Below are 24,371 nucleotides of genomic sequence, written 5' to 3'. Positions count from 1 at the left end.
CAAAAAAAAAAGCAACGATGGATTTTAAAATGTACTTAATTTTATTTATATGTACTTAATGCGTATATTTAATTTGATTAAATACAGTGACTATGTTTCTTTGCACATTTAAGATAAGACAATGCGAAAACATTCTGAATGCACGTACCTAATTGCAAAGTTTGCTTTATAATTTTGTGTGATTTGTGTGGCTTTGTTTCATTTATGTTGTCAGGGCCTTTAGTGTCTATTCAAAATATTTACAATTCACTAAGTTGTGGAATCATGCGTTGTGCGTTTTGTGGTAAAGCTTGCGCACCTGGAAACGCCGCTGCAGCGAAACTGCTTTATGGCAAAATCGAAACTAGGGAGAGCTCTAAGGGAGCGGAAGTGCACAGATGAATATTGGATCGAGTTCGATGGAATTCATTTCAATTCGAACTTGGAATGAACTAATTGAAACAAAATTGGTAAGCAATTTCATTGTGAAAAGTTTGAAAATACAAGTTCGAAAATATAACTGAAAATATCAAATTAACTTGGATTAATCTCGATCTGAAAAACGGAGGGACCGGAGTACAGATGGTAGAACTTAAAACGAGCGTTAAATAGATGGATGTGTTTTGAGCTTTACTACTTCGGATCCTTGTTATAGTCCACATAGACGCGCACTACTTCCCCGGAATACTTGCGCTGCGAGGGCATGAAGTAGAAATCGGGCGTGTCGGATCCTCCGTTCTGTCGCGGATCATCACGCGACCGATCGTAGCCAGAGTCCCGATCGCGATCCTGGCGTTGGCGGCGCTCCTCATCCCTCTCCCGCTCTCGCTCTCTATCCCGGCTACCTTGGCGAGTGGCGCGTCTGTCGTGGGTGTAGTAACCCGATGGCTGCATGCTGGCCGGGCTCTGCTGGTAGTGATGCGTTTGTCGGGGGAGGGAGTAAGCTCGCTCCGCATAGGAGCTTCGGGAATAGGGTGCTCCACCTACACTGCTTTCCTGAGTCGCACGTCCATTGGTGCGACTGCCCTTGCCATTGGTGCCGTTTTTGCTCTGACCATTTGGACTCTCGTAATACATCTGAGATTTGCTGGTGGGCGAGTGGGACATTGGAAGCGTGGTCTGCTGGCTACTAGTGGTCGACTGATGGCGGTGGCGGGCCTTGTCCTTGCCCGATGTGGTGTTTGTACCGTTCTTCTCCTCCGTCTCGCCATAGGGATCAAATGCGTAATTGGTGTTCGAGGCGAACTCCTTCCATGGTGAGTTCTGGATTAGTTTCTCCTGCAAACACAAAGGATTTTAGTTTAATTCGGTTACAAATTCATTGTTTTTCCGTCAATGAGCTCAGCCAGTCAGCATTTCGTGTGGATATTTGTGGGATATTCTATGTATTCCATGTACTATGCAGACAACATAAATTATTTTTGTAATATAAATAATTGAATAGACAATAGTTCTGTGTTTTACTGTTCTGCAAATGTGCCTTGTGCCAGCGTTTAAGCCGAAGATACAATCCTAACCAAACCAAGATGCAGGTGGATTCGGTCATAGCAAGAGGTCAGGTTAATAGTAAAGTAAAGATTTGTAAAGATATCTAAAATAGGATTAGGAGAGCAGGGTTCCAAAATATTTAAATTGCCCAAAATGCTTGGGATCTTAGTTAGCACATATGAAATGCTGACTGGCCAGGAGAACCCGTACACAAATTACGTGAAATGCGAATGGATGTTATTGGAACGAACTGGAAGCACAGAAAGATGTTAGGAGACAGTCGGAGAAATAGGGGAAGAGAGAGAGAGGAGATCAGAGATTACCGTCCAGAGTGGCGAGGTGGGTGAGTTAGGTGAGACAGGGTTAATACAACAACAGATACCACAAGAAAATATAGAGATTTGAATTACCCATTTAGTTTTAGAATTTTGATAAACGCGGCGGCACCTACGCAGATGCAGATAGTACAGTACATAGTCAAGAGGTTTCCGGTATTTAAACTAACTATAAGATGGGTTCAGATTAAAACGTAAGTGCGCTTAAGGCAGTTGTAGCTGATGCTCGGTATTCAGGTGGTTCGGGCAGTGGGATTATCTATAGTATATCTGATTTGATCTGAATTTGATTTGTAGAGTGAGTCTTATAGATCGCTAGAGGGCTGATAGTAGCGCTGGTGCTGTCGCTGTTGGTACATGCGCCACTCTTCGGGTATCACGTAAACCAGCTTTGAACGACACGGTTACAATGGGAAGAGATTAATAAGAAAGGAATGAAAGAAGCCAAGCTGACAAAGAGAAGTTTTTAATACTAACACTTACTCAGTAGTTTAAGTAACTACATACTAACTTTCTTCTCTGTGCCTGCTAAGCTTATGCTGACCCAAACGATAGGGCTACTTCCTAGGCACTCACCTTAGTGTTCTTGCTCTTTCGTGATGTCTTCCAAATGGTGCAAAATGCCTGGATTAGGGCAATGAGAACCAGAGCCGCAATCAAGCCTAGGACAATGTACAGACGTGTCTCAGAGAGATCAAAGAAGGACAGTAATGTCTCCTTGGCGTTGGGTTCAGAGGAGCTCTTGTCTACACAAACAAAGAAAATTTCTTGGTCCTTTGAAAATTCTCAAGTAATCAATATTCTTACATTCCAATGCCTCAAAGTCCAAGTATTGAGGATCCACTGTTAGAGAACCCACACGGCCAGTGGCAATCTGATCCTTCAGAGCCGTTCGAATATCATTGGCATTCTTCTGAGCAGCTGCTTCGCCGGTTGTGTCCACCATGTTGGTTTCCAAATCGTGCTTCTTCTCTACATCCGCCTTGTCGAACATGGCCTGGACCTTGGCCACCATTGTGCTGCCCTCCCTAAAAGTTATATTGTTTGTTAGATACGTGTTAGGAGCTACCTATCGCCTTAATATCTAATTATATAATTTTTAATATATTTAAACTTTATTACAATTCCACTTACTTTTCGAAACCCAGAATCTCGGTCTTATAGTAACCAGTAAGGTTACTCAAGATGCCATTGAATGAATCCGATATTGTGGCTGCCAAGTTATTGAACTCAACGGTTCCCGGCTTCGGTGCTTCATAGGATTCGCCCAGATTCATCAGCTTAACGGCCACGGCGTAGACAAGACGGCTGGGAGCCGGTGTGCTGGTGCCCACAAAAACGGACTCAAGTTCTGTCAGAAACAGAAACAAAATGATTAAAGATCTCCTCATGATTTCGAGAATCACTTCTTACCTTTGCCGCAAGATTTGATGCAGACACGTTGCGAAGAGATTGGAGGAACTTGCTCATGCTTACGGATCTTCTTGTTCACCACATTGAAGGCACCACCCAAAACCGGGAAGAACAGATACAGGCAGTGGTCGTCGGTGAAGGACAAGTCCTGTTCGTCATTGCTGATACGCTTGCGATTGAACTCCAGAATGGTCACACCCTTCTCGATGCGTCCGGAGGCATTGTATATGTCTTGGCGGTCATCCAGCTTTGGCGGCGCGTAGCCAAGCACCCAGGTGTCCATGAGGAAGGGTCTTCCGCTGCGGCCGTCCACCCAGCCAATAATCGCGTCCGTCTGCGACATTCTTTGATCATCGCTGAAGCCAATTCCCGTCCAGGTCTGCGTATTCGACGTTTCTATGTGCCAACGCATCTCGTCGCCCTTTCCGACCGTCTCCCAGCTGGCGTAGTACTCGCAGGTGTGCTCCTGGGGAGAGCAATTGGACGGATACTTCCAGTGGCCAAAGCAATCATTATCCAGGACATTAGTGCCCAGGTCATTGCGATCCGTGCTCGTGGCTGACTTTTCTTTTTCTGTTAAGATAAGAGTTAGTGCGAATGGTAAAATATTGAAGAATAGTTAAAAAATTAAATTTACGTTTAAATTTGTAGATTTCTTACCGAAGAAATTAATTTGGGTGACGCCTCGTTGCATTTGGTGTCCATGGTATTTCAGCTCATCTGGCTGATAGAAATTCTTGACTGTTGAGGTTTGTGTCTCCAGTCCAGAGGCTGGCACGTGCACATAAGCTTGAGGCTCCTGACCCTTAGCCCAAATCACATGGGTTAGGGCATCGTCGAGGGTATGATCGGTGGGATCATTGGCCACCAGTTTTTTGCGGAAGATGATTGTGGTCACGCCGTTCTCTTCAAAGCCTGTGCCCAAGGACAGGTCTGATTTGCCGCCGAAAAATTCATCGATGTGGGGCGTTGATCGGTCGCGACTGTAGAAGTCACCTACGCGGCTGGCCAATCCTCGAGCAGCTCCGATCACGATGTCCGTGCAGTCCATTCCGTTAAAGTCATGTCGTGGTGTGTAAGGATTCAGTCGGTATTTCGGTGACTCTGCGGAACAATATCAGGAAAATTATTTTATTAGTAAACTTGAATACTGATAAGATTTGGAAGAGGAATTATTACCTGCTTCGCGGCGTTGACGGTCTGCTTTAGTGCTGACGCGGTAGGAAACGCTTGTAGAAACGGAAGAAACACCCTGCTTTTGGGCGAAATCTCCGGCTACTCTTTTGGACTTCGTGTTCTGCGCTTCCGGTTCACTCTTGGGTTCAGGCTCACTCTTGGGTTCAGGCTCACTCTTGGGTTCAGGTTCACTCTTCGGCTCAGGCTCACTCTTCGGCTCAGGCTCAGGTTCACTCTTGGGCTCAGGTTCACTCTTGGGCTCAGGCTCGGACTTGGGTTCTGGTTCGCTTGTAGGTTCCGGTTCACTGGTTGGCTCGGGTTCGCTAGAGGGTTCCGGTTTACTTGAGGGCTCTGGTTCGCTCTTGGGTTCCGGTTCACTTTTTGGTTCCGGTTCGCTCTTAGGTTCCGGTTCACTCTTCGGTTCCGGTTCACTTTTCGGTTCTGGCTCGCTCTTGGGTTCTGGTTCACTCTTAGGTTCTGGTTCACTCTTAGGTTCAGGCTCGCTCTTGGGTTCCGGTTCACTCTTAGGTTCCGGTGCGGCTCTTAGTTCTGCTAATCGCTTAGGCTCAGGCTCACTCTTGGGCTCCGGTTCGCTCTTGGGTTCCGGTTCGCTCTTGGGTTCCGGTTCGCTCTTGGGTTCCGGCTCGCTCTTGGGTTCCGGCTCGCTCTTGGGTTCCGGTTCGCTCTTGGGTTCCGGTTCGCTTTTGGGTTCCGGTTCACTCCTTGGTTCCGGTTCACTCTTAGGTTCCGGTTCACTCTTAGGTTCCGGCTCACTCTTTGGTTCCGGTTCGCTCTTGGGTTCCGGTTCGCTCTTGGGCTCTGGCTCGCTCTTGGGCTCCGGTTCACTCTTGGGTTCCGGCTCGCTCTTGGGTTCCAGCGTCGTGGTTAAATCTCCAATGTCCCGTACCAGCGGGAAGTTCTTGCACTCCGGTGTCAAACCACGAGGCCTCCAACCCAATCCCACCCAGGATGTGCCATTGACCTTTAGGACCATCTCGATCTCCTTTTGCTCTTCAAGAAGTCTCCAGTAGACATGGTAGTCGGGAGACAACTCCTTTTTGGCATAGGAAGAGAGGTCGAGGCTAGTGCTCTTGTACGGCGATCGCTTATTGCATCCGATGCCGAACCAGCCGAAGTTGCAATAGCACTGTTGCCGGGGAATCGAGGTTCCACCCAGATCCACGCACTTTCCCTGGACACCGCAATCGGAGTCGACGGAGCACTCATCCTTGTACTGGCACTGCGGGCCGTAGAAGTTCTTATCGCACTTGCATCGCGAGGGGAAGTATTTTCCATTTCCAGAGCAAGTCTCCTTGAAGTCCTTTCGCAGTTTGACATCCACATCGGCACAGGACCAGAAGCGATAGCTAGTGGACCATTCGTCCGCCTGACGGAGCAGTCTAAGTGTGCAGTTAAAGCACTCGAAGTCGTTCGGTATCTTTACCTGGTAGGATTGGGCACTACGAGAAGAGGGAGATGATTTAAGTCAGATGGCAAAGGTAAAATCAAAATAGGTTTTCAAACTCACGTGACATCAGTGCTCACAAACTCCGAGTTATTGACATGAGGTGTTAGATCCAAAACAGGTCGATCGAGGGCATCCAATAGTTGCAACCGAAAACCGCCCTAGAAAAGTTGTGATTATGATTATGATTATGGTTATGCCAGAACAATGACTGAGAACTTGTGATGCGATGTCGTGCAGCCAAGCCACAAACATGTGAGTCTCGATTCTCAGGGCTTGACTTTGACTGCGTGCATGTGAGGCAATCGTTCGAGAATGGATTCTCGGCTAATTAGCCCCTCGGCGATAGGAGCCCCAGGGGAGGCGTGTCTGCTCCCATTGGAACGGATTCATCTTACCTTGTGCGCATAGGCCAAATGCCAGGTGACGTTGAACTGCGAGCCGGAGAGCAGCGATGTTCGGATGGAGCCTGAAATTAGGAAATCAGAGCGTGATCAGTGAGCCGATGATTACATGTGACAGTCGCCAGTCCAGGGCCATCTATTTGTCCATGCCTAGTCGCATACATAATTAAATCCACTCCCCCTGGAATTGGACTGGTTCTGCATTGAATGACATCGAGTGCACCTGCATCTTGCATACCCAACTCCCCCGGCAAATTGTGCATGACAGCTAAGCTCCGAAGCTATATACATATTCACATATTTATGTGTGCACAGACCCAGCCCCAACATCTTTGTGAACCTGCCCAAACGAATTTCATACTCGTCTGTTGCATAAGACCATGCGGTAATCTTCGCCGAATGCCTTTGACCAGCTGTAAAAAATTACCATCTGTAAGGGGGTTTTTTAGGTGGAGGGACAGGCATGCCAATGCAGCTGCACTAGCAAAAATAATCAGGAACCAAAGATCTGATCTTGGTCTATGGATATACGGTTGAAAAAGTCCTAAATCTTTGAGAGAATTATATAAAAAGGGAAGTTCTTTATTATTAGTTGAAAAGGTTATGGGAAACTACATTCGCCTGACCAAAGCTTACTTGGACTGCCCTTCCTAAGACATAACTTTGTTTCCTATTTTAACACAGAACTTTAATTTTTTATAACTCAGTTATATTTAACAAATTTTCATAAATAATAATAATAATATGTATTGCCATGTTTTTCTCCGTGTCCAGGTGGACAAGAGGAGCTATCAATGCCCAGCTCGCACATCGTTTGGCAGCCAATACACGGCCAACGAGTCGCTAATTGAGGCCATTAAACGTTTATGGCTATGGTCGATCTTTGAAAGCGAAAGGAGGAGTGTCACTTTCCCGATGTCCCCGCGTCTGTCGCGGCCAATAAGGAAGCTGAAAATTATGATCACTGCGCTGGCACGAGATCGCCTAGCCAAGTTAGCCAAAGTCGTAGGAGCTGGTAACATAAAAACTGCTGACCACTTGAATCATTCGATGACTGTTCAATGGTCGTGCAGCTGCCAGTTGTTCATCCCAATATGGCCATAAGCTGACATTCGAAGCGATGGACATGACGCCAAGTTGTTTTCTATACCCCACAAGTGGGTATATCCGTTAGATGCATCTCTAGTAAGCTCATCTTTGGAGCAACAACTTCAGGGTATTCCAAAGTTCTTAGTTTGGATCGAAATCAGCTAATACCATTTGTGGGTCACTGGATTCGTTCGTTCTGGGCAGTAAAACTCTTGATTTCTATTGCGCAACCCATAGAGGAAAATCAGCTCCACTCAGCTGGAAATCTAGCGGGCTTTCCTGGTTGGGTTTCTGGGCCACTGGGAAATGCAAATCAGTTCGAATTGAATGCGGATCAGTGCATTCTTAACATTTGATTGCACCTGAAGTCGTCAAAGAGACCTCACACAGCTTCCCATGATTTAACCAGATTTCGCTTTGTTTTGACTCGAAACGGAAAGCCGCCAAACCAGATCGAGAAATGGGTTAAGCGACTATCGCTGGATAAATCAAGTGTTCCCATTAATAAATCGATACGGCAGACAAATTATGCCCGAAAAGGGGCGGTTAACCATAGCTGTTCGGACCTGTATCCGAATCTGAATCGCATCTGAATCCATGCACCAAATTAGCAGGTGTTTTTCGGTGTTTTTTTCTGTTTTTATTTTTTTTCAACAATTTTTTTTTTGTTTCCCATGGTCCGGAGCGATCGGTCGAAGTTGTCTGGTTAATATTTTGTACGCCTTTTCGTGTTTCGTTTCTACTTCGTCATATTTCCCATGAGCAGGCCCGCGAAAGTTGTTCACCTTTGGGTTTTGTTTTTGGAGGCTGCTAAACATTTTTTTTTTTTTTTTTGATCTGGGTGCTGGTTGAGCTTGAACTCGCCGGCTTCGTCTCGTCTGGCCATTTCGAAAGTCCGTCCCGCTCGACCGCTGGCCACGGGATTCAAATCGGTCGGGGCCGCCTTGACTGGCCGCCTCATCTCTGGCGGAGATGCGCGTGAAATCGGTTTATAATTGATTGGAAACTTGGCTAATTTGATCATAAACCGAATTCCATTGATCGAAAGAGGGAGGGTCTAGTGTGCTTGGTGCCGATTGATTTTTGGTGGCCTAATGATGGACTTAAGAAAAATCAATTTGACAAGGTATTTTCGAGAAAAGTCTATTTTATATTCTCCTTAACAATGTTTACGAAAGTGTTACGTATATTCTAAACTCAGCTCGAACAATGTTATAGGCTAGCCAATGCATCTTATACATGTACCGTCCTTCGGGAAAAGGGAGCACCTTAGTTAGTTGGGTGTTCACATGCTCTGACGATATCTTATCCATCACAATGTCATGCTTAAAGAAGGAAAACTTCGGAGACTGGACAGAATTTTTAGATATTCTAATTATATTTACCTGGAAGGGACACGAGTGGTTCATATTGGTAAAGTCCTTATAGAAATTATAGAAGTACAAATACACGGGATTTGTTCTTTTGTTTCTCATGAATTTGCATAAATCAATTGTTTTATTGTAGAGGAAAGGCATATAGCCACCGCCACGTTTAAAGAGGGCCATGTTTACCTGCATATGATTCATTCTTAAAGTTTTTGACTTTGTGAACAAAATGTCTATATCTTTACCTTAATACTGGTCACAGGAACTTCAAACAGATTGACTTTTATGGAATAGTATTTGTAAGTCCGGTTCACAGATTTAATGTGACAATATTCGAAGTCGCAGAAATTCTTATCTAATGATTCGCATTTGATGTTGGTGAATTCTACCAAAGAACGAACCTAAAAAGTACATAATGCACAGATTTCTTCTCCAAAATTAGTTATAGAAACTTATTACCTGTAAGACCATGTTCCCAATAATCAAAAGACAGGTAACTATAATATTTCGTTTACTGTTCATCCTTTTGTATCAATGAATATCCGATTACTAATTTATATTCAAAGCTATTGAGCTGCTATTTACAAGAATCATTAGTAACGGCTTAATTATAGGTCTATTAGGGCCTTGATGACTGAATTTGTAAAGTTAGGAAGTTTAAATGGCATTTTATTTTTGAAATTTATGCTTTTTTACTGCTATATCATAGATTGGAATAGCAATTTATATTGGATTACCCAAAGCTCTTGATCAATAAAGTTGACAAAAGTGATAAGTTTAGGAATCTAAGCCTATAATTTAAAGCATATCGATTGTGTAGATCTAAGCCATTATATTTAGCTGCAGAACAGCGGTTTGGTGGAACTCATCATCATGGACATGGGTGGAATAGACCCCGAGGGCATTTTTATAATGGGCGGCATTACATCACTCTCACCCCTCCACCCCCCTGCAAGGTAATTTGCTGTTGTTGATAGAAGAATGTTCGCTTGCATGCATTCTAATTGCATGGGGCAACATTAAAAGGAATGAGAAAACGACAGCCAAATATGGCCGACGCCTCTCACGTAGCCGCAAACAAAGACTTCCGCCACACACAGACCCCTGTACAGGGTGCACTGCGAAAGGTTGACAAATACACTTCCAGGCAGCGTTTGCCTCGGCTAACGAAGCGTTGCGCATGCGCCGTGGCGGGCAATAAATTTCTGCATTTCTCGCCGCCAAAAACATGAAAAGGGGGAGTGTCAGGAGGCGGGGGCTGGCGGTGCAGGGGGTGGAGCGGCATAAGTAACGTGCCATAAAATTAATTTTGCTTTGGCAACCCTACACTGACTGCCAGTTGCCACCGTTTGACTGGGCCAAGTTAACCTGACCAAGTGTCTAACGTCTGGCCAGATTTTTTAGCTCTTGGTTTGTTGCTTTGTTGGTGTTGCATGGAGAATAAAAACTCTTATTTTCAGAATTTTAACCTTTAAAAATCTCAAAGATTTTTATGCTTTTCTTAAAGTATTTCAAAACGTTACTGTTGGACACCGTTTTCAACGATAAATTTAGGTGATTTCCCTTAAAAGCAACTCCCTTACTACCCTTATTATTATCATACCTATTTAGTAAAGAACTTATAAACTTAATTTTCAAAAAGTTCTATAGATTTTCTAACCATTTTAGCTAGAGAGAAAAGAAAGTTGAATTAAAAGAAACCTTTAAGGATTATCCCATATTTTTCACTGTGTGCTACTTGCATTCCCTGCGGTGTAGCTACTGCTGCTGTGGTCAAGGAGTTTCGCTTTAGTTAATTGCTCGTGACGTTGTCTCGACCAGCCCCTTCAGGGGGCCTCCGACCGAACCAATCCAATCCAATCCCATCCAACGCGATCCGATCCGATCCACTGCTCCACACTTGGCTCCACAGACCACTCCACTTGCCAGTTGGTATTTATGGATCCGAATGGACTGCTCGACTGAGACTGGGATGCAGATGCATTTCAATAGATGTATGAGCTTGTTCTGTGCTGTGCATGTGGTGCTCGGCTACTTATGCATTCCCTAGCAATATTACGTATACGTAGCGAGGTCCGTGTCGACGGTTTTAAATGTCATTTGTGCCCGGTGCTCTCATTGATATTCTGAATAGCTTACAAAACGACATTTCGCTGCAGGATTTGGCCAAGACGTCGAAAGGGGATTCAGGGGATATTGGGGTGAAATATGAGTTTCAGGCATTTGGCCAAGCGACTGCCGTTTGCAGTGATAAATGGCTTTCGGTTTTTGTCGCGGCAACTGCGATGATAAATCTCTCTGGCAGTGCTTATTGAATGTTGCTCAAGTCGCTGCATTGTTGCAGTTGCAGTCAGTGTGACTGACTAATTGACATTTGCATTGAGCGGGCTGCTCTTCTAATTATCGAAACCGATGTTTTGTCAACCCCCCTCCTTATTGCATTGCCATTGCCCAACCAGGCGATGCTCGTTGAGCTGTTGGCATCTTCCGAGATGTGACACAAGAGGCGACCACAACTTGACCTCCATTCCAGTGTGCTCAGCACGCCAGCAGACAATTACAAGCCATGTCGCCTTTTTTTGTGTTTTGTGGCCATAAAAAACGACATGAAACAACAAAGCCAAATCAAAACAAATCGTGTGGCACAGACACTGAGACAAAGGCTGTGGAAAAGAGTGTCAAACACGAACAAATTGAGATGGATTAGACGAGGCTAGAGATGTGTTGAGCGGGGTAAACACAATGCAAACAAGATGCAAGATGCTGCTCAGAGGTCAGCAGTCAGTCAGTCAGTCACTCATTCCAGTTCCCCCATTTCCAATATCTGCGTTTTTGTGGCCCAGTGAACCAGTTGCAAGTTGCGATGATAGAAAGGGCAGCAGCATCACAGCAGCAACAACTGCGGCCTCATTTGGCTGTCACTGTCAGATTCGGATGTATCTGTGGACAGATCTACATCTGCCGATAGTTCATGGTCGTAGATGGACAAGGGTTTTGGTACTTTACAATATAAAGTTGAATAGTACATACTAAAATCCAGGATACGGATTGCATGAACCTTGAACTCCCAGAAGTCAGCTTTAACTTAAAGGTTTTCATTTGATAAAAGGACCTTCTTGGATGCTGTTTCCTCTTATACAGTTCTGCATTATGCAACATTATTAAATACTGCCACAACTTGCTATGACCATGGATATAGTTGTTAGCATTTTTGCCATGCCATAACCGCGGATGGTGGCCGGAATAAGTCCCACAAAGACTCTGCCGGCACACCGCCTGGCCAATCAGCACGCTCTGCCCCCGGCGACTTCTGTGTGCCGTAATGCACAAGTGAAAGTTTTTCACTTGCAGCATGTTGCATTCCACTTTGCCTCTCGTCGGCGCATACATCATCATCAAGGCAGCCAGTGAGCTGGAGCAGCGGTGTGTGGCAGCCTAAACCGCAGTTGCAGTTGCAGTTGCCATGGATCAGACCTGCTTTTTGGCCAAGTCAAGACGCGTTTGGCAAGCTGCAGCAAAAGCGAACAGCGAACAGCAGCCGCAGGCGAAGGCAAAAGTTGTCATGCCCCAAAATGGGTTAAACGTGCCACCGTTGCTTGCCCACGTTGCGTATACGCAATGTGTGCGCGTATATATATATATATATATATATAATTAACAAACTGGCCAATACAAAGCGAAATGAAACTGCAAACGAAATTGAAAATGAAAATAAAAATATGGGCAAGAGTGCTGCGCACAAAAATGTCGCTCAACGGGTTGTGCACACTTTAAAGTACACACTACACGTACATGTATGTGCACACGGTTTGAGTGTGTGCGAATACTTTATGGACATATCCATGGAAATTGATTTGGCATTTTGATGCGGCACACGTGTGCCTGGCTCTGATGTCAGAGCTGGCAGTTGCCAGTTGCCAATTACCAACCATCTCAAGGCAATTGTCGGCTGCGAGTGTCTATAATTGATATGCAAACAGCATCGATGGGACTATCCCACAAAAAATGGGGAAAAAACAAACAAAAATAAAGGCCCTTAGCGCCCCTCTTCAAATCAGCGCAATCAAATGTCAAAACTCGAGAGCCGCCGCAAAAAGGTGTTATTTTAATTTATTTTCGAAAGTGCATTTTACCAGGCGCCCCATAAGAGCGATCCACAAGGTACAACAACAAGTCCAACATCCAACATCCAAGATCCAAGATGAATATCATAATCGTAATGCTCATAATTTGTGTGACCCAATTTCTTGGGCTGTGGATCCCCACTCACCTGCGAACAAGTGAATGGCGGTCGAGTTGCTTCTCTCCGCTCGCGATATGCAAATTAATTGGTAACACTTTGCAGCCGAGGCAGTAACAATAACAACAGCATGTTGTAGCATTGAGCAAGTTGCCACATATATAACACATATGTATAACAATAACAACAGAGCGGAGCATAAGCATATGCACATTATGCAAGCGAGTGCAAAAGCAAAAGTTTTTCAGCTGCAAAATGCACGTCTCTGAATTATGAATACATTTAGCCAGCATGCAGTGCGTTTCACAGGTGTAAGTCATTAGTAGTCCCCGTCTCGAATGACATAAATCGATTTCATTTCCATACACTCAAGGCTTTTGAAGTTTGATATACGAGTAATGTGGTTTGAAGATCCCAATTCAAGTTATCTAAATAACTCTTTTCCCTTTCTTTATGTTTTTAACCATCACTTAATGTATTAAAGTTATCTAATTTGTGGAACTTTTAGTTAGATTTAAGATTTAAGGTCAAAAAGAAGAACAGGCTTACCCCATTGTTTGATTAATCCACTTAATAAGAGGGTTTATTTCCGTTTAAAGTGGATGCTGTCTGGCATTTCCTCATTATCTTCCAACTCTCATCTAATCTTATGAAACGCACTGTCTCTCCACTGACGTTTTGTGTGAATTGAACGTGCTTGACCAATTACAGACGGCAAACAAAGCGCACATAACCAGGCATAATAAGCCATAATATTATAATCAAAGCGTGCCTGGCAGACGAGTAGAGTAAGCCAACAAATGTTGGCCAACAATCGGCAATTGGGAAATGCATTTGCACTGGAGCTGGGCCAATTATTGCTCCTGTTCCAGCAGCTGTACTTGTATTTCCCACGAACGGAATTTAACCAGCGGAATTCAGTTGCGGCGCGAAAAGTAACTCAATGTGATTCATCAAAATTTTTGTTAAAGATCTCACATATTTTTATTACTAATTATTATGAAAAACTTTTTGTTTTCGCTAGCTTTGATAGAGTGATAATTATTGGAATTTCTAACCAATGAATGTATCAAATATTTTTATCACATTTTTTGGAGTTTAACACAATTAACAGCACTTAAGTTATTTTGAAAAATTACTTAAAATGTGATAAGCTGGATATCATTCGATTTGGTATACCAAAAGTTATTTAAATGTGATTCAAAGTTAAGATATTTATCTATCAGTGTATTTCTTAGATTTTAGGTTTATCCGAAATCCAGGTCAGTCTCCCAACTAAACAATAAGTCCCCCGAAGAACACTCACCTTTGGGCATGCCACATGGCGCCTTCGTCCGCGCATTGTCCAGAAAGTCCAGATCGTATTTGCGGGCAGGTGGATAGGTGAGGGCCACATGGGCCTCCGATCCAAAGTAGCCAAGGTAGCAGCACCAGACGGCGAGCAACAGCAGGGAGCAGCCAAATCCGAATGGCGAATGTCTTGTATTATTTATAGACATTTTGTATAATTTATTTCTTTACAATTTGTGGCGATTGTCGGGGAGTTTCCTTTCGCATTAGCACCGCTTTGCGTTTCTATTCAGGCGCTTCTCTTTCTCTTCTTTTGTGCAATTGATTTTCACGGGGATTTCGGCGGTGCTTGGAAATTATATAATTAATTTTGCCACAAATTGAACATCGCACATCTCAGCTGGCACACTCACACACACACACAGTTGACTCTGAAAGAAGTTGATTTATAGAAAAATATTTATTAGCAAAGAATTGCAACATTTTTTGGAGGGTATCTGCCAGATGGATCTGTGAAAATGATTTATTGCATTGGCCAAACAATGACAAGGAAATTTCCCACAAGTCCATTAAAGTTTCTTCTTGCAGAAAGTGTCGAAAGATTTGTACGTTTCTCTTTTATTTTTTCACGAACTTTCAGTATGACAGGCAGATCATCCTGAAGTGCGGTTCAATGATCGGAATTTGTATGTCCATATGTACGTTCATATGCCATGTCCACCAACGCCTTCACAACTGAGTGAAATCGAAGGTCTTGCCGCGTTCAACAAACTAATCAAAGCCAATGACAGCTGCCCCCCAAAGAGCCAAGTTCCGAAGCTATGAGATACTTAGATACTTGGGCACTTAGACTTATAGTGTCTAGCTTCAAAGTCCACAGAAAAACAAAAAATAAAGCTTGTCTAATGAAACGACATAAATCAGGGGCCCAAGCTACCTGCTCTCGGTTGGTTTTTTTTCGGTATTTTGGCCTAGCCTCCGGACTAAACGACAACAAATGGCGTTGAAATGGGCGTAAAAATGTGGCACGGTCGGGCCAATTGTTTGGATATGGAAAATGGTGCCACAGTTTTGACAAGCAAATTGCATGCAGCATGAAATCTCTGTTTTCTTGCCCCAAGATAAATCAACGACAATTGGTGTTAGTTGGTCTCGGGGCCCGGCTGATTGGCAAAAATCTCCACGATTCGAGCAAATGGGAACGGGTAGCGTCTGTTTCTTTTTTTTTTTTTCTTGACCACCACTCCGCCGTGATCCACTTTTCCCAGTGACATCTCAAGTAAGCAGCGGGCACCCAGTAATCATCAGTCATTGTCCAATGCCAGACCCCCAGAAATATATCTATAAAAGATTTAACTCTATATATATACACATTTTTATAAGCCATAACGGTTGCGGCAGCAACTTCCGAGGCGGCGGCAGCTGACGCTTTGGGTGACCGCCTCGTTTGGTTTTGATTACTTTGGACCAACCTGGCCAGCAACTGTCTGGCATTGAGAGCGGCAGCAACAATGGTAACAACATCAGCAACATCGACTGTGACGACCACATGGCTTGACATTGAAGTCGCCAAAGCAAAACAAAATCGAAAAGCATGTAAAAAATGTTAATTAAGACGAGGCAAACGCGGCCAAATGGAGTCGCATAAAACGAGTATCTGGAGCAGTCTTCGCAACTGGGTTAGAACTATAGGTTCGCATTTTAATTGCTAATTGGATTCCACAAATAAATTTATTTTTATACATTTTTGATGATCAATTTATTGATTTTTCATTGAAAAGATCATTTTTTGAGTAGTTTAAGCCTCCACAGTTGGCTAAGACGATCCATAAAACTATCAAGAAGATATTTTACTTAAAGTTTAAGATTTGCACTAAAAGTTTAAAACAAAAATCAATATTCTTAAACATCTGGATAGTTGTATTGAATATTTTTCAATGCCCCTTTATAATGAGTTTATCTTTTTATGTTAAAAAGTCATTTCTATCTTTGTAAGTTATTTTTGGATAGATAATAGCTATAACTGCAATGTTGACTTCTGTCATTTGTAACTCTTTACACTTAATCTCTTGAAGCTCTTGAAATGTAATCTCTATAGAAAGCTTTACGCTGTACATTTAATACTGAAAGTGATCTGCTTTTTTTATGCAATCCAATCTACCCACATTTGGGGCAATAGCAGACCAAAAGTAAACTAATGGCGCCCAGCTGGAGACGCAACGGCCAAGAAAAGCGGGAAACTCCGGGCTCCGAGCTATTCTTTGTAATGGGTCTGCGTGATGGCAAGTCAACTGCCTGGTCTGGGCTGTCATGAGTTGGCCAAAAGCCGAGCTTCATTACCCAACTGACTAAGGGAAAACGCTTCGAGAGTGGAGTGGAAGTTAAAGCTGTCTTAAGAGGCTCTGGTGAGCAATTACTTTAATTGAATTGCCTCTCGAGTGCTTTGCATTTCCACTAATTAGAACTGAGATGTAATTAACGGCCAAATGCCAGAGCGAAACAGATTCGAATGCAATTCACACGCCATTAAATTGAAGTCCTCAGCGCTATTCGATGCGAAACACGTTGGATGAAAAGAACACTTGACTCGGTTTCTACGACATATCGATTATGGCCAACCGGAGCTGCGGACATAAACATTTGGCCACGCTACTCATGTTCGATTCACGGCGACAGCCAATGGAAAAAATGCAGTCCAACTGGTTACGAAATATTTCGAAAAGCTCATTCATGTTGAGCTTCAGATACGATTTTCAAAATACTCCAGCCTCTGTATATCTTTGTATCTGTATCTGTATCTGTAACTATGGCTTGGTTGAGTGTAGTATCTGAGAGCACCGGAAACCGGTTACTGGCCACAAAACAAAATATAGTCAACTATTAATGGATCGGCGATAAATCGATGCGATCGGACCCAAAGCAAAGTCGGACTCTGGGGCGGCAAGTGTATCGCCTATGGCCGCTCCCAAAAGCCCAGAAATTAGAGCCCGATCGGCGGCACACTCTTGACCAAAATACTTCACTGGAATTATGCGCGAACGCTCCATTTTCAGCTGGCCAAATTAGAGAATAACATGGCAGCCAGCAATACGGCTAGATAAGTACAAAATGGTTAAGTAAAAGAGCTGAAATTGATTTTAAATGGGACCGAGTTGGCCATTGGCGATTGTGTAACCACTTAGCGGCCAAGGGAGAGGATAACAAGGAAGACAAAATCGCAGTGATTCGTCGAAACTAGCAAGTAAAAGCAATGGTTAAGAAATTGTTATAATATTTGTACATCAGACTTCTCGAGATCTCTCAGGGACTCATGTAAATATTTACTAAGCACTTATGCATTAAAATTTAAGGAAACTTCTTAAAATCTTTTGAAACAATTTCTAGAAATTATGGCCCAATAAAAGCGGAAACTATCCAAAAAATAATTAGCACACTGACTTTCTAATCAGGCCTTTTTGACGAACACTCCAAGTTCCTCGTCGCACCACTCGGCGTATGGGTGATTTTGAATGTGGATTTTGGCCAACGGCTGTTAACGGTTGTCCATGTGACTGGCTACTCGATTCGAGCCAAACAGATCTGACGGCTGCTGTGTGGTGCGAAAATCAGCTCGTCATGATGGTTATGAGAGTGCTGCTTTTTATGCTGTTTGACTTAAACATTTCGTGTTTGGATTTCTATTTGCGCGAAATTTCTCAACTTTAATGTCACGCACCACGAATCCGCCACCGAACTTGGACTGAGAGTCGTCGATAATATGTGATTGTGATTGACAAACATGTGTGCCAAGTTGGCTCATTATAATTACCGCCTTGAGTGCACAGCAAAAAAAAAGAAAAAAAATTTTATATATGAAAATAAGTGGAGCTAAATGACACGAATGTCAATGAAATCGGAGTTATGGATACGTCCTCTCTATCGACATATAAACTACTTTAACTTAGGGAAGTTAAGGTTTATTTTCAGATTTTCATAAATTTTATAAGATTTTGAGTAGTCTCAGTTTTTTCTGAGTTGTTGCCTTGATTTTAGTGATGGAAGGAGCCACTAAAAGTCAGCTCCCGGCTATGAAAAGTGCTAATGCTCGTTAATCAATTCCATTGGCGGTGTCCACACATCAGAGCACCGATGACATCTTCGGTTCGCAGTGAAAGTTGCCACGGCCGAGTCCCAAGTTTTTCATCGATTGGTGATGTTTGTTTTCTATTTCACCTTCGATTTCGACTCGAATGCCTCGGAATGCAACTGAGGAAAAGTAAATACAAGCTCACAAAGTCAACAATCCGTCACTTTCGATGGTTTTCTATCAATTATGAAAATTAAGCCATCATTGAGTTGACAAATGATATATCATATTTGACTTTTTCGTGACTATATACGTGTGTATATTGGGCCCCCACACATTTCCGATATATATATATATTGACATTGCGGCTAATTTCCGTTGATTAGCATAGTGGAACCGTGTAATCCCGTCGAACTGGTGCAGCCAGTTTGTCCTCAGGGGTCTTTCGCTTTCGGCATAAGTATTTCCGAAACTAAATTAATTCGTTGCTCGTCTCTTGATTTCTTCAACTTTCACAAGAACGGGCTACACGGGCTTGAAAGTGCGGGGTGGGGGTCACCTTTGGGGTCAGGGTGAAGCCAAGGGTTAAGCGGCGGCAAACAGGCGAACGAACAAACAAATAAGCGTTTATTTGCTGTCGCTTTATGGCCGTTAAACTTGATCTCCAAGCTGGCGAGAGCCATCCAAAGTACTTGTACCCAAAGCCGTAGTAAACTTTGCCTATAAGATCGTATTTCATACAGCCAGCTCTGAGATTAAATGATGGCCGTTTCGGCTGAGTGGGCTTTTGTTATTAGAAGGCAGTCGGGCTAAGTTGAGCAGGAAAATCACTGACAGCTTTATTACGTTTGTTTTTGTTTGGCCGTCACTTAGGTTGATTTAGCCATAAAGCTATTCAGATCCCAAGATGAGGATCACTTAAGAAAATATATGATTTCATGATCATTAATATTCGTTTTTTTTAGTTTGCCTATTATAAAATATATTCTAAACGGAAGTGTAAAATCATTGAAAGTATCTTTTTAGGGTATTGCCAAGCGATTTGCACATCAAGCCTTTGCCAGTAGCTAAAATCACGTTCCCGACTTAACGCTGGCTATAAAAATTGATTTTGATCGAGGCGTAAATCGTATTTATAAACATTAAATCATTTGTGAGATATTTTCCCTGCCCTTCTCCCGACTCGACTTTTGTGCAAATTCATCTTGCCGATTGGCGTCAGCCGATCGCAATGACATCCCCGGCTCACAGTCACAGTCACAATCACAATAACAATCGCAGTCGCATCCACCTGTTAATTTATTAATGAGTTGCAGAAACCTGTTCGGTCTTTACATAAATACCCGTATATAATCTTTACAAAATTTGCCCGAAAGTCGTTAACGGCAAATGCTTTTAAAGTCTCTTTTGTTGGTTGATCGGGAGAATAACTTTCGCAAAGCAAAAATCATTTTTTTCTCTTGGCAGAGGCGTTTGTGTGTCATTTGGGGCGTGCTGGGCAAGCAATTGGCCAGCGATTACCATAAAAATCTAAGGTCAGTCGACGGACGCATTACGCATTCGAAGTGAATTGAAGTCAGATGGTTTTGTTTGGTTTTGTTGCGGTCTTTTGCGTAATCCGATGTGCGATTATGTCCATTTACACGGGCCGCTTACAAATCCGCGGCATTGAAAAGCACGCGGCTCAAATGCCAATCCATATGGGCCCAATACAAAAGACTTAGGCAACGAACGCGCAGCATCTCGACAGCGAGCAGCGTAAACAAAATAATAAAAACAATACAAAACTCAACTAACTGCCATTATAAACAATTTGGCAAATGAATGCGAAATATTCGTTATAAAACTGGAATATATATATATAAATATTCATATATAGTATGGCCGAAATCGTTCAGGTTCGGTCTGAACAAGTGCACAAATTACAAATTGGTTTTTGTCCGACTTTGACAGTTCAAATTACTTCTGAAGAGTCAAGATGCGCTCCAAGGTTCCCCCACCTGTGCACCGTGTTTATTGTATATGTTAGCAACCAGTTTGTTTAGCCAAGTGGACCTGTACCCCACCTCCCACCGAAACGACCATTAGACAAACCTGCCCGACGACGACGACGACGACGACGACGGATCAGATTCTGATTCTGGTTTCGTTTGCCCTCGCGCATTCTCACTTTTCTTGCTGTTGATGGCTTTTTGTTTTAAGCTGTTATTTTTGGGGGCTTATTGGCATTTTTTCGTTTATTAGGCACTGGAATTCGCTGCGTGTAAGTATGTTAATAATAGAGCTTTATATGAGTGGCAGTAAATACTTTTATAATGCCCCCAAAATATAATATGTATATGTATACGTGGGGGCAGAGACTCATGGAGAAGGAACTTGCGTGGTGTGGGTTGCCTGCCACAATATCAAAGACACAGACTCGCGCAAACTTATGCGAATATGTGTTAGACATTAGATGTTAGATGTTGGTGGATGCCATCCGGTTTTGGCCTTTGCAGCTGCCAATGCTGCTCGGCTGCATTCCGGGCATGACTAAGAGAGCCGCGAGTCGCGGGAGTTATTACCCTCAAGGTCACTTCTGGCTAGGCTTCTGTTTCTCTGGAGGTCTAAGCTTGGCATGACACGGCATCGTTTGGTCAAATCGATTATACACAGTGGAATAATGTGTTTTCAGAGTGGTGTATCAATTGCTGATAGAATGTTGTTGTTTAAATTTTATTATATTGGGTATTTTTGCGTTGAAATTTCTAAAAACTCTCATTACCTTACACTAATTTAGTTCGAGTTAAAGTAAATTTATTTATAATTGAAAAGTTACTCATAGCACAACACATATTCAAAAAGGAAAATAGAGTTTACTGACTTTTTGTCTATGTAAATACAGCTTTTGGCTGATCGTCTTAGAGGGTCAACCATTAGCCGGGAACTTGGCTAAGCGGCTTAAATGGAATGGAGACAAACAGTTATCGAGGTGATGAAAACAAAGGGGAATTAATTAGATTCCGCTGTTGGATAAGGTAGACTAATGAAAGCTAAAAAGTCGCCAACGGAGTTCGACTCCAGAACTACAGGTGACTCAGAGCGTGTTCGACAAATCTTTTTATTCTTCTGTGATTAATGGACTTACAGAGCGCATACGCGATTTTGGTGTTTCGGCCATTCTTGGCCGATTCGACCGGAATCGGTTTTTAGCAGTGATCTCATCTGCCACAGCCTCGGTTCTGGCGGCCCACATCGATCTCCGGAGAACAATCCCAAAAGCAGCTGTCAGCTGCCAAATGCTAATATGCAATAAATTATGCCTGGCACTGTGTGTGCGTATCGTATAGTATCGAGTGTGCCTATAATTACGAAGGTTTCTTGGCGAATTTCACTTTTTTCCATCTTCCGCTGCGGCATGTGCAGGGAATTCCAAAATGAGCGCCCAGTTTGCATTGCCAATTCAGCGGGCATTCCGGCTTGCTGCTTCTTTTTCTTGGTCTTCCTTGGTCACGTCACACATGTATGGCACATGGTCACACACCATAGCAGAAATTACACTCAAAATAATATTTAATAATTTTAAATTGATTGCCAGGTTATTCGCAAAGAAAGAAATTTGGTGCTAATGATGTTCTGAATCATCACAAAATCTCAGAATTTATGTAAATATATATTGCAGTATTGCGAGCTCAAATTTATATCTCATAACCCAGCTATATTTTTCAAGATGTATTTACTTAATGTTCCGAGGAAAAGACATTCCTTGCACACTCACCTGAAGAGGAGAACGAACCGCAACGATGAGATGTGGGCGGCGATAAGTTACGAAAAACGCAGTCGAACTGCAAGATCCAAATCCGAAATGGAATCCAAATCCAAGACCGACTACGGAGCTAATCAAAAGTTACAACACGCACGCGCTTTGTTGAGGGGGCAAAAGGGCGGATGGTAGATGGGGGATGGCGGAGACCACGACACACGATCAAAGTCAAAACAATGCAGTCGCGGCACTTTAAACGTATTTTTCTTTTTGTTCAACGTTCTCCGCTGATGATGCACACCGCGCAATTGCAATTCCAGCAGATTGCACCCCACAGGTAAGTGAGTACTGAGTACTGAGCAGAGTGAGTACTTGGTACTCGGTGTTTGTGTGGGAGGTGATGTGTTAATCAATCAACGAGCGCGCATCGAAAGTACACTATTTGCCACATTGATTTGGTTACTTCTGGAGGTTTTTGTTCATCTATTTTGTATGTTTTTTTGATTTGTTTTTGTTTTTGTATTTTGTTGCAACGGCTGTACGTGACTGCCGCGCACTTGCACAACAACCGCAAATATCCAGGGGATCCACGCTCCGGAAGGCACGAAATATTCGACGATACCGCAAAACTCAGCAGGAAATCGCAAGCCCAAGCGCACCACACGTCCGCACTAAAGTGCGTCTCGATCGAAACTGAAGATCGGAGCGGGCTTACAGGTGAGTCGAGCTCGGCATTCTCACCTGAAAGCTCTACGAGTAGCTCTCTCATGGTTAAATTTTTGCGGATCTGGCAACGCGGTAGAAAGCGACTAAGCTTTGAAAAGTGCTGACTTTTTAGACTTTGTATATTTAAAAAATTCTATTTCCCTTCATTTTCATTACTTGGAGAAAGGTGTTTCCGATAATGTAAAGTATATATTTTCTTGATCCGTCTGTCCGTCCATATGTCTGTATGAGACACTAGGGATTACATGCCAGAATCTAGAACTTATTCTAGAGATGCCTGAAGGTGGCCACTTTTTAACAACTTTTTCTTTTAATTTGAATATATTTTTATTTCATTAATACCTATCTACCTATCCAATCTTTTTTAAAACAGACCATTAATTAAGGAGTTAAAAATAATGCAACTTACAATAACAGTATGAATGGTTGTGTTGGATCTAAAAACAATTATAAAAAACTAGTATATTCTCGCGTAAACCTTGACATCTAAACGTTTTTTACCAGCGATTGTATAAACTGTATGTACGCAGTAATCCCCTTCCGGAACTGGAAGAACCACTGTCAAACGTTGATCCAAAAAGCTGATAGGCAGCTCATTCACCAATATATCGTGCTGTAATTAATCGGTTAATACGAAATGGATGGTGAGTAGTAAGTACATATGTACATCGTATGGACAAGTGTGGTTTAGGTTCGAGTATGGGGCAAATAGTTCGTAGAAGAATCGAACCACTGGATTGCGTCTTCCCTTGAAATAATCGCAAACATCAGTCGTCAGATTGTAGAGAAACGGTTTATAACCATTCATCCTCTTTAGCAACTCAATCCTTACCTGAAAAACATCATTGTTAATTTCAAGACGTCACCAGACAATCGGAAAACTATATCACATACCACTAAGTCGTTAAATGGTAACTGGAAAATTTTTGTCCTCAAAGTCAAAAACTTGTAGGTCCGATTTTTTGATTTCAGGAAGCATGCATCGAAATCCATAAATTCCTTGTCCAATGAGGTACATATTATGTTAGTAAACTCGAATTTACATTCGACCTAAACCAAATGTTTTATAATCAGATCGTTTTTTATTTCGTGGATAAAAATCCGATTCTGCTTACTTCATATAAAAACAGAATCAGAACGATCACTGTTGTTAGTTTGAACGCGATCATTGCGAAGTGAAAACTGAGCTTTTGTGATTTTTACGATTTGTATGACTTTGGCAGTGTGACAATTATAAATAAGTAATTATCGGATATTTTAGACCATAACTAATAATTAAACAGGGTTTTAAAATAGCATTATTATTATTATTATTATTTTTGGAGACAATAATTACTGTGGGTTCAAGATATATAGTATTGATAAGCTTTCATTCGTAAAGCATTGAACAGTTCAAAACGGCTATGCTTTCATATTTGTAAATGGAGAAAATATGTCGTAAGGTAATTTGTCAAGTTTTCCTTTTCACAACTAGAAATAGTTATTTAAAGTGTAAATTTAAAAAGAAATAAGCAATAGAAAATTAAAATACACTTTAGATTACATTATTAACAGAAAACATCAACTATACTATTGATGTGTGCATTATACA

The 24,371-nt window shown here is 42.6% G+C and overlaps 1 protein-coding gene and 1 pseudogene across 2 annotated transcripts; both read right to left on the bottom strand.

Annotated features, from left to right (window-relative positions):
- Positions 1-18: 18 nt before the first annotated feature.
- LOC108112660 lies at positions 19-22,735 on the bottom strand. 2 transcript variants are annotated; one of them, XR_001772662.2, is made up of 12 exons: positions 22,070-22,735; positions 14,263-14,677; positions 6,255-6,325; positions 5,920-6,017; positions 4,395-5,851; positions 3,876-4,319; positions 3,216-3,788; positions 2,937-3,153; positions 2,610-2,830; positions 2,379-2,548; positions 1,878-2,191; positions 1,146-1,257 (listed from the first exon to the last, which is right to left on the bottom strand). XR_001772662.2 is itself a non-coding variant. In XM_017222792.2 (11 exons), the coding sequence occupies exons 2-11, from the start codon at positions 14,453-14,455 to the stop codon at positions 613-615; spliced, it is 4,089 nt and encodes a 1,362-aa protein (XP_017078281.2). In that variant the 5' UTR covers positions 14,456-14,677; positions 22,070-22,735; the 3' UTR covers positions 19-612. The 2 variants fall into 2 exon arrangements, 1 of the variants encoding a protein (XP_017078281.2); XM_017222792.2 differs by lacking the exon at positions 1,878-2,191 and having other exon boundaries at positions 19-1,257.
- LOC108112072 lies at positions 8,498-9,187 on the bottom strand (annotated as a pseudogene).
- Positions 22,736-24,371: the final 1,636 nt, after the last annotated feature.

The sequence above is a fragment of the Drosophila eugracilis genome, unplaced genomic scaffold (assembly GCF_018153835.1).
Source record: "Drosophila eugracilis isolate 14026-0451.02 unplaced genomic scaffold, ASM1815383v1 contig_90, whole genome shotgun sequence".
NCBI classification, from domain to species: Eukaryota; Metazoa; Arthropoda; class Insecta; order Diptera; family Drosophilidae; genus Drosophila; species Drosophila eugracilis.
The sequence above is the reverse complement of the archived record's forward strand: the minus strand, read 5'-3'. Positions and strand labels throughout refer to the sequence as shown.